We start from the raw sequence: 17452 nt of genomic DNA on the forward strand, positions 1-17452 counted from the left end.
ATTGTACAGGGGTACAACGAGATTGGGAATGCGCCTCCCATACGATGCTATAATTTAATTAGCTAGTATTAATTTAAACAACCCAATGAAACAAATTGTAACAGTTTTAAAACAGAATAAAGTGCAAGTAGATCTGTGCCGGTTCACTGTGTGATGTGACCATCCGGCTCAGCAGGAACGGTTCATAGCAGCTATGGCCCTGGGGATGAAGCTGTTCCTGAGTCTGGAGGTGTGGGCGTAGAAGGCCTTGTATCGTCTGCCTAAAGTAAACTAAACTAAAGTAAAGACTAAAGATCAGCATGATTGAATGGTGGAGTAGATTCAATGGGTCGAAAGACCTAATTCTACTCCTTAGAGTCGTAGAGTGATACAGTGTGAAAACAGGCCCTTTGGCCCAACTCGCCCACACCGGCCAACAATGTCCTAGCTATTTATTCACAAAATGCTGGAGTAACTCAGCAGGTCAGGCAGCATCTCGGGAGAGAAGGAATGGGTGACGTTTCGGGTCGAGACCCTTCTTCAGACTGCCCTAATGTCCTAGCTACACTAGTCACACCTGCCTGCGCTTGTTCCATATCCCTCCAAACCTGTCCTATCCATGTACCTATCCAACTGTTTCTTAAACGATGTGATGGTCCCAGCCTCAACTATCTCCTCCGGCAGCTCGTTCCATACACCCACCACCCTCTGTGTGAAAAAGTTACCCCTCGGATTCCTATTAAATCTTTTCCCCTTCACCTTGAACCTGCATGTCCTCTGGTCCTCGATTCCCCTACTCTAGGTAAAAGACCCTCCCCGATCTATGCCTCTCATGATTTTGTGTATAACCTGGGGAGCTTTTATTTGCTTGTTTGTTCTGCAGGAAAGGCTGTGACTTATTGCTCTCCCACATCGCCCCTTGAGAGGCCGGCGGTGAGCTGCAGTCTTTAATAACTGACTGATTGTCGATCACTTTGGGACATTTGGGCTGCGGGATAAAAATAGACCTTGCTTCACATCGCGGCCCTGGAAGGTCAAGATTCAAGATTCAATTTAATTGTCACATGTACCAATCAAGGTACAATAGACAATAGGTGCAGGAGGAGGCCATTCGGCCCTTCGAGCCAGCACCGCCATTCAATGTGATCATGGCTGATCATTCTCAATCAGTACCCCGTTCCTGCCTTCTCCCCATACCCCCTGACTCCGCTATCCTTAAGAGCTCTATCTAGCTCTCTCTCGAATGCATTCAGAGAATTGGCCTCCACTGCCTTCTGAGGCAGAGAATTCCACAGTGAGATTTGAGTCACCATACAGCCATACTAGGTAAAAAGCAACAATACACACAGCCACGTCAAATAAAATTTAACATAAACGTCCACCACAGCGGATTCCACCTTCCTCACCGGGATGGAAGTTGATAATAAAGTTCAATTATCTTCCTCTTTGTCCACCCGCGGTCGGGGCTGTTGAACCATCTGCGGTCGCCGCTGCCGACGGTCCGATGTCCAAGCCCTTGCGTCGGGGCGATCGAAACTCCCACGTTGGGGTGGTTGAAACAGTCTACGCGGCATGGAGCTCCCGAGTCGGCCTCTTATTACCAGAGACGGCGGGCGTGACGGTGTTAAAGTCCACAGGCCCCGCAAGAAACTGCAGATGATGCCCTGGGCTTGGCAGAGAGCAACAATAATAATAATAATAAACCTAAACCTAAGTGGACATAGACAATAGACAATAGGTGCAGGAGGAGGCCATTCGGCCCTTCGAGCCAGCACCGCCATTCAATGTGATCATGGCTGATCATTCTCAATCAGTACCCCGTTCCTGCCTTCTCCCCATACCCCCTGACTCCGCTATCCTTAAGAGCTCTATCTAGCTCTCTCTCGAATGCATTCAGAGAATTGGCCTCCACTGCCTTCTGAGGCAGAGAATTCCACAGATTCACAACTCTGACTGAAAAGGTTTTTCCTCATCTCAGTTCTAAATGGCCTACCCCTTATTCCTAAACTGTGGCCCCTTGTTCTGGACTCCCCCAACATTGGGAACATGTTTCCTGCCTCTAACGTGTCCAACCCCTTAATAATCTTATAGGTTTCGATAAGATCTCCTCTCATCCTTCTAAATTCCAATGTATACAAGCCTAGTCGCTCCAGTCTTTCAACATATGATAGTCCCGCCATTCCGGGAATTAACCTAGTAAACCTACGCTGCCTATGTGACGGTATTAAAGTCCACATGCCCCGCAAGAAACTGCAGATGATGCCGTGGGCTTGGCAGAGAGCAACAATAATAATAATAAATCTAAACCTAAGTGGACATAGGTTTAAGGTGAAGGGGAAAAGATTTAACAGGAATCTGAGGGGTAGCTTTTTCCACACAGGGGCTGGTGGATGTATGGAACAAGCTGCCAGAGGAGGTAGTTGAGGCTGGGACTATCCCAATGTTTATAAAACAGTTAGACAGGTACATGGGTAGGAGAGATTTGGAGGGATATGGACCAAATGCTGGCTGGCAAGGAGCTGAGATCCTTCTTCCCTGTGGCTATCAAACTGTACAATTCCTCCCCCTTCTGTCGTGGGGTAGACTGACTCCCCCCCCCTACAATCTTTGCACATCCCCAATCCTTTCCACTCGTCACTTTAATTTCATGTATCTTGTGTTTTATGACTGTTGGCAGATCAATTCCCCACCCGGGATAAATAAAGTTCTATCGTATCGTACATGTTGGCCAGTGTGGGCAAGTTGGGCCGAAGGGCCTGTTTCCACACTGTATAACTCTATTGAATTGAATACATTTTATTAGCCTTATATGGAGACACACAAGGAATTTGCCTTGGTGCTTTGCTCGCAAGTAACAACATGACATACAGTAAACAATTAAGAATAAAACATAAAACATTAAGACATTAAGAATCTATATACTAAAACTCTTGTTTGTTTGTTTGTTCCTGAACTACAGCCAAAACGGTACACGATAGCGCGACAATTTTAGGCCCACCTTACTCACCGTCGTCCCTTTGGTGCTAATGGAAGAAGTTTCATTGAAATCGGCGTTATATTTTTTAAGTTATTCACATTTTAAAGTTTAAATCTATCTCCTAGGGAGGGAGGTGAGAGAGGGGGAGGGGGTGGAGAGGTTTGGGCCCAACGGATCCACTTGGTCTAGTAAAACATTATAGTTTAGACATGCTAGAATGAAATAAAATACCTGAGCAAAAGGAGGCCACAGACTTTTGGTTGTTGAGTAGAGTAGAGCTACAGCTCGTGGGAAAAAAAGCTGTTTTTATGTCTGGCTGAGGCGGCTTTGACAGTCCGGAGTCGCCTTCCAGAGGGAAGTGCTTCAAAGAGTTTGTGGCCAGGGTTAGAGGGGTCAGAGATGATCTTGCCCGCTCGCTTCCTGGCCCTTGCAGTGTACAGTTCATCAATGGGGGGAAGGTTGCAGCCAACGACCTTGTCGGCTGATGGAACGATGCGCTGCAGCCTCCGGATGTCGTGCTTGGTGGCTTATCTATATACTAAAACTATCGTTTGTTTGGTTGTTTGTTCCTGAACTATAGCCAAAACGGTACACGATAGCGCGACAATTTTAGGCCCACCTTACTCACCGTCGTCCCTTTGGTGCTAATGGAAGAAGTTTCATTGAAATCTGTGTTATATTTTAAAAGTTATTCCCATTTTAATGTTTAAGTCCATCTCCTAGGGAGGGAGGGTGGGGGAGGGGGGAAGAGGGGGAGGAGGGAGAAGAGGGGTAGGGAGGGGAGTCGGGAGGGAGGGGAGGGGGGAAGAGGAGGGAGAAGAGGGGGAGGGAGGGGAGTCAGGAGGGAGGGGAGGGGGAAGAGGGAGAAGAGGGGGAGGGAGGGGAGTCGGGAGGAAGGGGAAGAGGGGAGGGGGTAAGAGGGGGAGGGAAGAGGGGGAGGGGGAGGAGGGGAGGGGAGAGAGGAGAGGGGGAGGAGGGGAGGGGAGGGGGGGGGAGAGGGTGCTGCACCAATGCAGGAGAGGTTTGGGCCCAATGGGTCCACTTGTCTAGTTATGACCCCAAACCTGATTTTCCTTCTGGCAGAACCGATGATTTTCCTCGAACTGAAAACGCACGATGCGTTGGGTTTTGGAGTGACTCTAAACCCTGCCTGTTTGGTTTGTTTTTTGTGTTCCAGGTGGCCGGGAGGAAAGGCTTTCCCCACGTGATCTACGCTCGTCTGTGGCGATGGCCGGACCTGCACAAGAACGAGCTGAAGCACGCCAAGTTCTGCCAGTTTGCCTTTGACCTGAAGTACGACAGCGTGTGTGTCAACCCCTACCACTACGAGAGAGTCGTCTCACCCGGGATCGGTGAGTGGAAAATAGGTATCAATAACTTTTAGCGGGACCCTTTGTGAGCTTTCTAAAACTGTTGGCTTCGTTCATTTGCGCCCACTTAAACCATCCTCCCCCGCCCCCACCCCCACCGCCGGAAATCCAGGTTCACAAAAGTCGAGCGTGTTTTACTGGCGTATGTCCCAAAACTGAACAATGAAATACTTATTCACAAAATGCTGGAGTAACTCAGCGGGTCAGGCAGCATCTCAGGAGAGAAGGAATGGGCGACGTTAAGGGGTCGAGACCCTTCTTCAGACTGATGTCAGGGGGCGGGTCAAAGGAAGGATATAGATGGAGACAGGAAGATAGAGGGAGATCTGGGAAGGAGGAGGGGAAGAGAGGGACAGAGGAACTATCTAAAGTTGGAGAAGTCGATGTTCGTACCGCTGGGCTGCAAGCTGCCCAGGCGAAATATGAGGTGCTGTTCCTCCAATTTCCGGTGGGCCTCACTATAGCACTGGAGGAGGCCCATGACAGAAAGGTCAGAGTGGGAGGGGGAGTTGAAGTGCTCAGCCACTGGGAGATCAGATTGGTTAACACGGACCGAGCGCAGGTGTTGAGCGAAGTGATCGCCTATTTTGCAGATTCATTAGCAAATTTGCAGATGATACTAAGCTGGGGGGTAGTGTGAATTGTGAGGAAGATGCAATAAGGCTGCAGGGTGACTTGGACAGGTTGTGTGAATGGGCGGATACATGGCAGATGCAGTTTAATGTTGATAAGTGTGAGGTTATTCACTTTGGAAGTAAGAATAGAAAGGCAGATTATTATCCGAATGGTGTCAAGTTAGGAAGAGGGGATGTTCAACGAGATCTGGGTGTCCTAGTGCATCAGTCACTGAAAGGAAGCATGCAGGTACAGCAGGCAGTGAAGAAAGCCAATGGAATGTTGGCCTTCATAACAAGAGGAGTTGAGTATAGGAGCAAAGAGGTCCTTCTACAGTTGTACCGGGCCCTGGTGAGACCGCACCTGGAGTACTGTGTGCAGTTTTGGTCTCCAAATTTGAGAAAGGATATTCTTGCTATTGAGGGCGTGCAGCGTAGGTTCACCAGGTTAATTCCCGGAATGGCGGGACTGTCGTATGTTGAAAGGCTGGAGCAATTAGGCTTGTATACACTGGAATTTAGAAGGATGAGGGGGGATCTTATTGAAACATATAAGATAATTAGGGGATTGGACACATTAGAGGCAGGAAACATGTTCCCAATGTTGGGGGAGTCCAGAACAAGGGGCCACAGTTTAAGAATAAGGGGTAGGCCATTTAGAACGGAGATGAGGAAGAACTTTTTCAGTCAGAGAGTGGTGAAGGTGTGGAATTCTCTGCCTCAGAAGACAGTGGAGGCCAGTTCGTTGGATGCTTTCAAGAGAGAGCTGGATAGAGCTCTTAAGGATAGCGGAGTGAGGGGGTATGGGGAGAAGGCAGGAACGGGGTACTGATTGAGAGTGATCAGCCATGATCGCATTGAATGGTGGTGCTGGCTCGAAGGGCTGAATGGCCTACTCCTGCACCTATTGTCTATTGTCTATTGTCTATGAAATTCTTACTTGCAGCAGCACAACAGATACTGACAACTTTAGTCAGAGGGTGGTGAATCTGCGGAATTCATTGCCACAGACGGCTGTGGAGGCCAAATCTATGAATATTTTTACGGGTGAGATAGATAGATAGAAACATAGAAAATAGGTGCAGGAGGAGGCCATTTGGCCCTTCGAGCCAGCATCGCCATTCATTGTGATCATGGCTGATCATCCACAATCAGTAACCCGTGCCTGCCTTCTCCCCACATCCCTCGATTCCACTAGTCCCTAGAGCTCTATCTAACTCTCTTTTGAATTCATCCAGTGAATCGGCCTCCACTGCCCTCTGTGGCAGAGAATTCCACATATTCACAACTCTCTGGGTGAAAAAGTTCCTTCTCACCTCAGTTTTAAACGGCCTCCCCTTTATTCTAAGACTGTGTGTGTGGCCCCTGGTTCTGGAACCGCCCCAACATTGGGAACATTTTTCCTGCATCTCGCTTGTCCAGTCCTTTCATAATTTTATACCTCTGGATAAGATCCCCCTCTCATCCTTCTAGACTCCAGTGAATACAAGCCCAGTCTTTCCAATCTTTCCTCGTACGACAGTCCCACCATCCCGGGGATTAACCTGGTGAACCTACGCTGCACTGCCTCAATAGCAAGGACGTCCTTCCTCAAATTAGGACCTGTCCTGCCGTTCGGTTTACCCAGATTCTATGGGATGCCTCACCCCTACATCAGTGACCTTTCCCTTTATTCATCTATTCAGAGACGTTAAGACATCTCTTTTTTTCTTTCCTCATGCAGGTTTGAGCCTCCAGAATACAGGTCAGTATTTTTACATTGCTTGTTTTCACTTGTACCTGTTCAGGGTTTGCAGAAACGAAGCTATCGGGTGAGATTGGGCAGTGTAGAACATTATTCCTTGGAGCGCAGGAAGACGAGCAGTGGCCTTGTAGAGGAGTTTAAAATCTTTGAAGGGATCAGAGAGGGTGGATACTATGGGAACTACACTCGCCCCCCTGCAGGACCTATACATCAGGAGGTGCAGATCCAGAGCCAGCAACATTATGGGGGACCCCTACCACCCCAGCAACGGACTGTTCCAGCTGCTACGGTCAGGCAAACGCCTCCGCTGTCACGCTGTGAAAACAGAGAGGTTTAGACGGAGTTTCTTCCCACAGGCCATCAGGACTGTTAACTATTATAACTCCAGGGACTAAATTCTGCCTTCTCTGTATTAACTTTAAATTATATGTTGCAACTGTAATTCTTTTTTTTTTTGCTCAATCCGCAGGCATTGCCACTTTCATTTCACTGCACATCGTCTATGCGTATGTGACAAATAAACTTGACTTGACTTGATACACAGTCTTTTTCCCTGCGTGGGGGATTCAAGAACTAGAAGGGAAAAGAAGGACAAAGTGCTGGAGTAACTCCCAACTCTTGAGCGTTCCCCCCTTCAAAATAATGGCCGGCACGGTGGCGCAGCGGTAGAGTAGAATAGGGTGGAGTTACAACGCCAGAGACCCGGGTTCGATCCTGACTACGGGTGCTGTTTGTACGTTCTCCCCATGACCCTCGTGGGTTTTCACCGAGATCTTCGGTTTCCCCCCACACTCCAAAGACATACAGGCTTGTAGGTTAATTGGCTTGGTGCAAACGTAAAAACTGTCCCTAGCGTGTGTAGGGTAGTGTTAGTGTGTGCGGGGATCGCTGGTTGGTCTCGGTGGCCTGAAGGGCCTGTTTCTGCGCTGTATCTCTAAACAAAAGGATGAGGGGGGATCTTATTGAAACATATAAGATAATTAGGGGATTGGGCGCATTAGAGGCAGGAAACATGTTCCCAATGTTGCGGGAGTCCAGAACAAGGGGCCACAGTTTAAGAATAAGGGGTAGGCCATTTAGAACGGAGATGAGGAAGAACTTTTTCAGTCAGAGAGTGGTGAAGGTGTGGAATTCTCTGCCTCAGAAGGCAGTGGAGGCCAGTTCGTTGGATGCTTTCAAGAGAGAGCTGGATAGAGCTCTTAAGGATAGCGGAGTGAGGGGGTATGGGGAGAAGGCAGGAACGGGGTACTGATTGAGAGTGATCAGCCATGATCGCATTGAATGGCGGTGCTGGCTCGAAGGGCTGAATGGCCTACTCCTGCACCTATTGTCTATTGTCTAAAACTAAAGTAAAGGATGTACCTTTAGGAAGGAGATGAGGAGGAATTTCTATAGCCAGAGGGTGGAGAATCTGTAGTATTCATTGCCACAGACGGCTGTGGAGGCCGACAATAGACAATAGGTGCAGGAGTACGCCATTCGACCCTTCGAGCTAGCACCGCCATTCAATGTGATCATGGCTGATCATTCTCAATCAGTACCTCGTTCGTACCTTCTCCCCATACCCCCTGACTCCGCTATCCTTAAGAGCTCTATCTAGCTCTCTCTTGAATGCATTCAGAGAATTGGCCTCCACTGCCTTCTGAGGCAGTGAATTCCACAGATTCACAACTCTCTGACTGAAAAGGTTTTTCCTCATCTCCGTTCTAAATGGCCTACCCCCTTATTCTTAAACTGTGGCCCCTGGTTCTGGACTCCCCCAACATTGGGAACATGTTTCCTGCCTGTAACGCGTCCAACCCCTTAATAATCTTATATTAAGATCATTGGGTATTTTTATCGCGGAGATCGACAGATATTCGATTAGTGAGGTTACAGAGAGAAGACAGGAAGCACTCACAGAATAATGAAAGGCATAGCTCGAGTGGATGTGGAGAGGATGTTTCCACTGGTTGGAGAGTCTAGGACCGGAGGTCACAGCCTCAGAATTAAAGTCCGCTCTTTTAGAAAGGAGGTGAGGAGGAACTTCTTTAGTCAGAGGGTAGTTAATCTGTGGAACTCATTGCCATAGACGGCTGTGGAGGCCAAGTCAGTGGATATTTTTAAGGCGGAGATAGACAAATTCTTGATTAGAACGGGTGTCAAGGGTTATGGGGAGAAGGCAGGAAAATGGGATTAGGAGGGAGAGATAGATCAGCCATGATTGAATGGCAGAATGGACTCAATAGACAATATTGAGGAGGCCTTTCGAGCCAGCACCGCCATTCACAGTGATCATGGCTGACCATCCACAATCAGTACCCCGTTCCTGCCTTCTCCCCATACCCCCTGACTCCGCTTTCATCAAGAGCATTAAGACTCGGAAGGGGCCGAATGGCCTGGTTCTGCTGCTGCGACTTATGATCTCACTGTTTGTGTTTGTTTGTGTGTGTGTTTGTGTGTCAGCTTCACCCAGCCGGCTGGTGAAGGATGAGTTTATCCACGAGTGCGTGCAGCTGGACGGCGCCCAGGTCATGCCCCTCGCTGAGGAGCAGGGGCTGCAGCCGGTAGAGCACCCACCCAGCATGCTACCGCCCGCCGAACCGTACGACCAGCCGCTGCCGCTGCCTGTCCCAGAGACGTCCAGGCCGACCGTGCACAGTTACCCCAGCATTCCCTTGTCTCCACCCCGTGAGTACCCTCTTTCACTCCCACCATAGATCGGGTAGAAGTCTCTTGCCCAGAGTAGGGGGATCGGGGACCAGAGGACATGGGTTCAAGGTGAGGGGGAATAGATTTAATAGGAATCTGAGGGGTAACGTTTTCACACAAAGGGTGGTGAGGATATGGAACAAGCTGCCAGAGGAGTTAGTTGAGGCAGGTTGAGACTACCCCAACATTTAGTTAGTTAGTTGAGACTATCCCAACATTTAAGAAAATAACTGCAGATGCTGGTACAAATCGATTTATTCACAAAATGCTGGAGTAACTCTGCAGGTCAGGCAGCATCTCGGGAGAGAAGGAATGGGTGACGTTTCGGGTCGAGACCCTTCTTCCGTCTGAAGAAGGGTCTCGACCCGAAACGTCACCCATTCCTTCTCTCCCGAGATGCTGCCTGACCTGCTGAGTTACTCCAGCATTTTGTGAATAAATCTCTGGAAGTTAGACAGGTACATTGATAGGGTAGGTTTGGAGGGATATGGACCAAACGCGGGCAGGTGGGACTAGTGTAGCTGGGACATGTTGGCCGGCATGGGCAAGTTGGGCCGAAGGGCCTGTTTCCACGCTGTATTACTCTATGAATTAAAATCCGCCTTCGTACCGCGGGGGTCAAAGTCCTGCCTTAAGCCTTGCTTGAAAAAACGTTGTCAAGCTCAGTTTAAAAGCTGGACTCTTGCCTTGATTTGTGCAGAGAACTGTAGACAATAGGTGCAGGAGGAGGCCATTCGGCCCTTTCGAACCAGCACCGCTGTTCACCGTGATCATGGTTGAACCTTCCTGACAAGCTGAGTAGGAAAGAACTGCAGGAAGACACAAAATGCTGGGGTAACTCAGCGGGTCAGGCAGCATCTCGGGAGAGAAGGAATGGGTAACATTTTGGGGTCGAGACCCTTCTTCAGACTGATGGCCCGCTGAGTTACTCCAGCATTTTGTGTCTACCTTCCATTTAAACCAGCATCTGCAGTTTTTTTCCCCTACACAAGGAACTGCAGATGCTGGTTTACACCTTATTCACAAAATGCTGGAGCGACTCAGTGGGTCAGGCAGCACCTCTGGAGAGAAGAAATGGGTGACGTTTCGGGTCGAGACCCTTCCTCAGATTACTTTGTCTGACGAAGGGTCTCGACCTGAAACGTCACCCATTCCTTCTCTCCAGAGATGCTGCCTGTCCCGCTGAGTTACTCCAGCATTTTGTGTCTATCTTCGGATTAAAGCAGCATCTGCAGTTCCTTCCTGCACATTTTGTTTAAAAGCTGGGTGCGTTGCAGGACTGCGAATGGCTCGATTGTAATCATGCATTTTCTTTCTGTCGACTGGATACCGCACAACAATAGCTTTTCACTGAGGTAGACACCAAAAGCTGGAGTAACTCAGCGGGTCAGGCAGCATCTCGGGAGAGAAGGAATAGGTGACGTTTCGGGTCGTGAAGAAGGGCTTTTGCTATGCATGTCTCTGCACCCCCCCCCCCCCCCCCTTCTGCACTCCTTCATTGCCCCTCCCTCTGGTTTTCCCCACTCTGGTTCCTCTCCTTCCCCTCCCCCCCCCCAAAAAAAAACCTCTGTTCCCCCCTCCCCAAACTCTGGTCCCTCCTTCCCCCCAACTCTGGTTCCCCCTTCCCCCAACTCTGGTTCCCTCTTCCCCCCAACTCTAGTTCCCTCTTCCCCCCAACTCTGGTTCCCCCTTCCCCCAACTCTGGTTCCCTCTTCCCCCCAACTCTGGTTCCCCCTTCCCCCAACTCTAGTTCCCTCTTCCCCCCAACTCTGGTTCCCTCTTCTCCCCCCCCCCAATTCTGGTTCCCCCCCACCCTCCAACCGCTCTGGTTGCCCCCCCACCCCAATTCTGCCCCCCCCACTCTAGTCCCCCCTCCCCCACTCTGGTTCCCTCCTTCCCCCCAAAACTCTGGTCCCCCCCCCCAACTCTCCCCCCCCCCCCCCATTCTGGTGTGTGTGTCCCCCCCCAACCACTCTGGTTGTCCCCAGTCTCGTTCCCCCTTCCCCCCTCTCTGGTTCCCCCTCTTGTGGTCCCCCCCTCCCCCCTATGCTCATTCCCTCCTGTGGTTTCCATCCCCCCCCCCCTCTCTGCCTCGTCTCATATGTGACGACATCTCTCTCTCCCGTTCCCGTTCGCTCTTGCCCGACGGTGGAACGGCTGAAATGTGAGCAGGTTCGAATCGTTTTGGGAATTTTAATTGCGCGGATTGCCACAGCGTTCAAAAATAAACCCCCCCCCCCTCGGCGGACGGTGAATTGTTCATTCAACCCGCTTTCTCTCTCAGCAGCCACCGGTTTCCTCAACTCCATGAATCACAGCGAGGGGCTGTTGCAGATCGCCCCACCGCTGCAGCAGATGGCACCACCCCCAACGCCCCCTCCCACTGCCCCCCCTCACCCATCGCAGCAGAACGGATACCCCCCACTGAAGACGCCCTACCACAGTAAGTGGGCACTCTTATTCCTCCTTTGTGACTGTCGCTGAAAGGAAGCATGCAGGTACAGCAGGCAGTGAAGAAAGCCAATGGCATGTTGGCCTTCATAACAAGAGGAGTTGAGTATAGGAGCAAAGAGGTCCTTCTGCAGTTGTACAGGGCCCTAGTGAGACCGCACCTGGAGTACTGTGTGCAGTTTTGGTCTCCAAATTTGAGGAAGGATATTCTTGCTATTGAGGGCGTGCAGCGTAGGTTAATTCCAGGAATGGCGGGACTGTCGTATGTTGAAAGACTGGAGCGGCTAGGCTTGTATACACTGGAATTTAGAAGGATGAGTGGGGATCTTATCGAAACATATAAGATTATTAAGGGGTTGGACACGTTAGAGGCAGGAAACATGTTCCCAATGTTGGGGGAGTCCAGAACCAGGGGCCACAGTTTAAGAATAAGGCGTAGGCCATTTAGAACGGAGATGAGGAAAAACTTTTTCAGTCAGAGAGTTGTAAATCTGTGGAATTCTCTGCCTCAGAAGGCAGTGGAGGCCAGTTCTCTGAATGCATTCAAGAGAGAGCTAGATAGAGCTCTTAAGGATAGCGGAGTGAGGGGGTATGGGGAGAAGGCAGGAATGGGGTACTGATTGAGAATGATCAGCCATGAATGATCACATTGACTGGTGGTGGTGGCTCGAAGGGCCGAATGGCCTACTCCTGCACCTATTGTCTATTGTGACTTTGTTTTTTCCTTAACAAGGAGCTGTTATTCAGTTAAGCACAAATACAGGGTAATAACAAAAATCAAGGCTGCCATTGGCAGTTTACAAACAACATGCCTAGGAAAGAACTGTAGATTCTGGTTTAAATCGAAGGTAGACACAAGGTGTGTAGGAAAATAACTGCAGATGCTGGTTCAAATCGAAGGTCGACACAAAGTGCTGGAGTAACTCAGTGGGTCAGACAGCATCTCTGGAGAGAATGAATGGGCGACGTTTCGGGCGATCTTGTTCTATCTAGTATCTTTGGGTGGGACTAGTGTAGCTGGGACATGTTGGCCACTGTGGGCAAGTTGGGCCGAAGGGCCTGTTTCCGCGCTGGGTGTCGCTGTGACTGCATCCGATGTTATTGAAATTAGCGGGACGTTGCCGTTTTACCTCGGGGCCATGAATTGAAAGCAAGTCATTGTGAAGGTGGACATTTTTAATGGCAGTAGTGTTGAGGGTAATTTTTTTTCCTTCTCTTCCTCCTCCCGCAGATACGACAGCAACATGGACGGGCAGCAACACAGCCGCCTACAGTCTGAGCATCGGGCCCCAGCAGAACGGCCATGGGCAGCATCAACAGTCGCTCCACCACCCCAGCCATTACTGTAAGCCCATCTCTCCGGTTGCTCACCATCTTCACACCCCTCCCCATTTCCCACACTGACCTTTCCGTCCCGCCCGCGCCCCCTCCATTGCCAGAGTGTGGGCGCACGCAAGACTGGAGGGTCAGCACCTCGTATTCCGCTTGCAACCTTTAAACGTGGTGCAGCGGTAGAGTTCCAGCCTTACCTCGAATGCAGCGCCGGAGACCCGGGTTCCATCCCGACTACGGGTGCTGTCTGTACGGGGTTTGCATGTTCTCCCCGTGACCTGCGTGGGTTTACTCCGAGATCTTCGATTTCCTCCCACGCTCCAAAGATGTACAGGCTTGTAGGTTAATTGGCTTGGTAAATGTGAAAATTGTCCCTAGTGGGTGTAGGATAGTGTTAGTGTGCGGGGATCGCTGGTCGGCGCGGACCCAATGGGCCTAAGAGCCTGTTTCAGTGCTGTATCTCTAAACTAAACTAAACTAAAATACAGCGCGGAAACAGGCCCTTCGGCCCACTGAATCCACGCCGACCAACAATCACCCCATGCACTATCACTATCTAGGGACACACTAGGGACCATACACACTAGGGACAATTTTTACAACTTGCCGAAGCCATTTGACCTACAGTCCTGCATTTTTAATAAACCAGCAACTACAGTTCCGTGTTTCTTCTCTTTTACAAATGTGCAACTTTATCTGAATATTCAAATCATAAACTTGTACCTCTCGTTTCCTCAACATGAAATTCTTCTACACTGTTATTATCAAAAGCTACAATCTTGTTGCATTATAATTATTATGTCGTGGTGCAGCAGTAGAGTTGCTGCCTCACAGCGCCAGAGATCCGGGTTCAATCCCAACTACGGGTTCTGTCTGTACGGAGTCTGTACGTTCTCCGCGTGAGCCACATGGGGTTTCTGTCCCCGAGATCTTCTGTTTCCTCCCACACTCCAAAGACGTACAGGTTTGTAGGTTAATTGGCTTGGTATAAATGTAAGTTGTCCCTGGTGTGTGTAGGAGAAAAACTGCAGATGCTGGATTAAATCGAAGGTAGATACAAAAAGCTGGAGTAACTCAGCGGGTCAGGCAGCATCTCGGGAGAGAAGGAATGCGTGACATTTCGGGTCGAGACCCCGAAACGTCACGCATTCCTTCTCTCCCGAGATGCTGCCTGACCCGCTGAGTTACTCCAGTTTTTTGTGCCTACCAAGCGTGTGTAGGATAGTGTTAATATGCGGGGATCTCTGGTCGGCGCGGACTCGGTGGGCCGAAGGGCCTGTTTCCGCGCCGTGTCTCCAAACTAAAAAAACGAAACTAATTGCTATTCTATAATGTGAAAATGTCACTTGAGTCGACTGGATATCTTTCTTGCAAAGTTAACGATAAGCTTCCTGTGCTTATCGTTCTTTGATTAGTGATCTGTGTGTACAGGCATGTCCGATCATTAGACTGATGAAAATAATGAAGCTGACCACCGATTTTGTGGTCGGCCCTGCTTCGATACACTGGGAGCAGTCAGACTAGCTCGCATATTGCAGGGGGAGGAACTGCAGATGCTGGTTTAAACCAAAAGGCTGGAGTAACTCAGCGGGACAGGCAGCATCTGCGGACAACATGGATCGGTGACGACTCGGGTCGAGACCCTCCTTCAGATCGAGAGTCGGGGGAAAAGGGGAACAAATAGTGAAATGTGCAGAATCTTGAAAGGCCTGGATAGAGTGGATGTGGAGAGGATGTTTCCACCAGTGGGAGAGTCTAGGACCAGAGGGCACAGCGTCAGAATTAAAGGACGTTCTTTTGGGAAGGAGATGAGGAGGAATTTCTTTAGTCAGAGGGTGGTGAATCTGTGGAATTCATTGCCACAGACGGCCGTGGAGTCCACAAGTCAGTGGGTATTTTTAAGGCAGAGATAGATAGATTGTTGATCAGTACGGGTGTCAGGGGTTAAAGACAATAGACAATAGGTGCAGGAGGAGGCCGTTCGGCCCTTCGAGACAGCACCGCCATTCAATGTGATCATGGCTGATCATTCTCAATCAGTACCCCGTTCCTGCCTTCTCCCCATACCCCCTGACTCCGCTATCCTTAAGAGCTCTATCTAGCTCTCTTGAATGCATTCAGAGAATTGGCCTCCACTGCCTTCTGCGGCAGAGAATTCCACAGATTCACAACTCTCTGAGTGAAAACGTTTTTCCTCATCTGAGTTCTAAATGGCCGACCCCTTATTCTTAAACTGTGGCCCCTTGTTCTGGACTCCCCCCAACATTGGGAACATGTTTCCTGCCTCTATCGTGTCCAACCCCTTAATAATCGTATACGTTTCGATAAGATCTCCTCTCATCCTTCTAAATTCCAGTGTATACAAGCCTAGTCGCTCCAGTCTTTCAACATATGACAGTCCCGCCATTCCGGGAATGAACCTACGCTGCACGCCCTCAATAGGGTTATGGGGAGAAGGCAGGAGAATGGGGTTAGATGGTTCAGCCGTGTTTGAATGGCGGAGTAAACTCGATGAGCGGCACGGTAGCGCAGCGGTAGAGTTGCTGCTTTACAGCGAATGCAGCGCCGGAGACTCAGGTTCGATCCTGACTACGGGTGCTGCACTGTAAGGAGTTTGTACGTTCTCCCCGTGACCTGCGTGGGTTTTCTCCGAGATCTTCGGTTTCCTCCCACACTCCAAAGACGTACAGGTATGTAGGTTAATTGGCTGGGTAAATGTAAAAATTGTCCCTAGTGGGTGTAGGATAGTGTTAATGTACGGGGATCGCTGGGCGGCACGGACTTGGAGGGCCGAAAAGGCCTGTTTCCGGCTGTATATATATGATATGATGGGCCGAATGGCCTAATTCTACTACTATCACTAATGATCATAGACAATAGGTGCAGGCCATTCGGCCCTTCGAGCCAGCGTCATATGACCTTATTTTAGTGTTTCTTGGTTTGTTTTATGTGGGGGGTAGTTGGGGGAAACTTTTTTTCAATCTCTTTTGTTCAAGATGGCCGCGCCGTTGTGTTTGGCTGCCCGCCACTGTATGTTTCTTTTTTTTTCTCCTAATCAGATGTGCAGCACTTTGGTCAACGTGGGTTGTTTTTAAATGTGCTATACAAATAAAATTGACTTGACTTGACTTGACTTATTACCGGCTTTTACGGGCCGGCAGCGTGTGATTCGTGTGGTCTTGTGATCCGCAGGTCAGACGTCACAGTCGGCCGTGATGCCTTTCCTCCTGCGACACGCCTCCTCGTCGTCACAGCCGCACACGGCGCACAACGGTGAGTGCCCCTGTACGCGCAGCGTGTGAGCTCGCAAGCCCCTCTACCAACATCTAAAGGGGCCGCTCCTTTGCCCTCCGGCTGCACCTCACACCCACCGTCCTCATCGTTGGACACACCTGTGCGTGTGGGGAGAGCGGGTAGGGCTGAAGATTTTTTTAGATTTTAGAGATACAGCGTGGAAACAGGCCCTTCGGCCCACCGGGTCTGCGCCGACCAGCGACCCCCGCACACTAACACTATCCTACACACACTAGGGACAATTTTTACATATTACCCAGTCAATTAACATACATACCCGCACGTCTTTGGAGTGTGGGAGGAAACCGAAGATCTCGGAGAAAACCCACGCAGGTCACGGGGAGAACGTGCAAACTCCGTACAGACGGCGCCCGTAGTCAGGATCGAACCTGAGTCTCCGGCGCTGCATTCGCTGCAAGGCAGCAACTCTACCGCTGCGCCACCGTGCCACCTATATGTTTTTGCTCATCTCAGTTTTAAATGGCCTCCCCTTTATTCTTAAGACTGGCGGAAGTGGCGGCGCCTAACGGCTGCGGCTCGCTAGCAGTCTGTTCGTCTTTTTTCCTTTTTTTTTGTTGTGTGTCGGTGTTGGGATGGTTTTTGTTTTTTTTTGGTTGTGTGTGTGTGGGGGGTGGTGGTGTGGGTGGGGGGGGGGGGTGGTGTGGGTGGGGGGACGGGGGAAACCTTTCTCTTTTAGGTCTCTTCCTCACGGCGCGGAGTGCGGCTCGGCCGCGGGGCCTTGCATCGCTGGTGCGGCTCGGCCGCGGGACCTAACATCGCCCGGTGCGGCTCGGCCGCTGGACTTAACATCGCCCGGCGCGGCTCGGCCGCTGGACTTAACATCGCCCGGCGCGGCTCGGCTGAGGGCCTAACATCGCTGGTGCGGTTCGGCCGCGGGATCTAACATCGCCCGGTGCGGCTCGGCCGCGGGACTTAGCTGCGCACGGCTCGGCCGCGGGGCCTTCCATCGCCTGGCTCGGCCGCGAGACGTTTCAGCGCC

General features: G+C 50.4%; 1 protein-coding gene across 4 annotated transcripts in view; it reads left to right on the forward strand.

Annotated features, from left to right (window-relative positions):
* Positions 1-17452, forward strand: part of smad10a (SMAD family member 10a) — an 84690-nt gene that overhangs the window by 55195 nt on the left and 12043 nt on the right. For 2 of the 4 annotated variants that reach the window (XM_078432040.1, XM_078432041.1), the window contains exons 3-8: positions 4134-4323; positions 6664-6684; positions 9130-9354; positions 11660-11818; positions 13058-13171; positions 16351-16431. In XM_078432040.1, coding sequence (XP_078288166.1) covers positions 4134-4323; positions 6664-6684; positions 9130-9354; positions 11660-11818; positions 13058-13171; positions 16351-16431 — 790 coding nt within the window. The remainder of the gene's footprint in view (positions 1-4133; positions 4324-6663; positions 6685-9129; positions 9355-11659; positions 11819-13057; positions 13172-16350; positions 16432-17452) is intronic. The other 2 variants (XM_078432042.1, XM_078432043.1) reach the window with 2 other exon arrangements.

Source organism: Rhinoraja longicauda, chromosome 44, assembly GCF_053455715.1.
Source record: "Rhinoraja longicauda isolate Sanriku21f chromosome 44, sRhiLon1.1, whole genome shotgun sequence".
In the NCBI taxonomy this organism is placed as follows: Eukaryota; Metazoa; Chordata; class Chondrichthyes; order Rajiformes; family Arhynchobatidae; genus Rhinoraja; species Rhinoraja longicauda.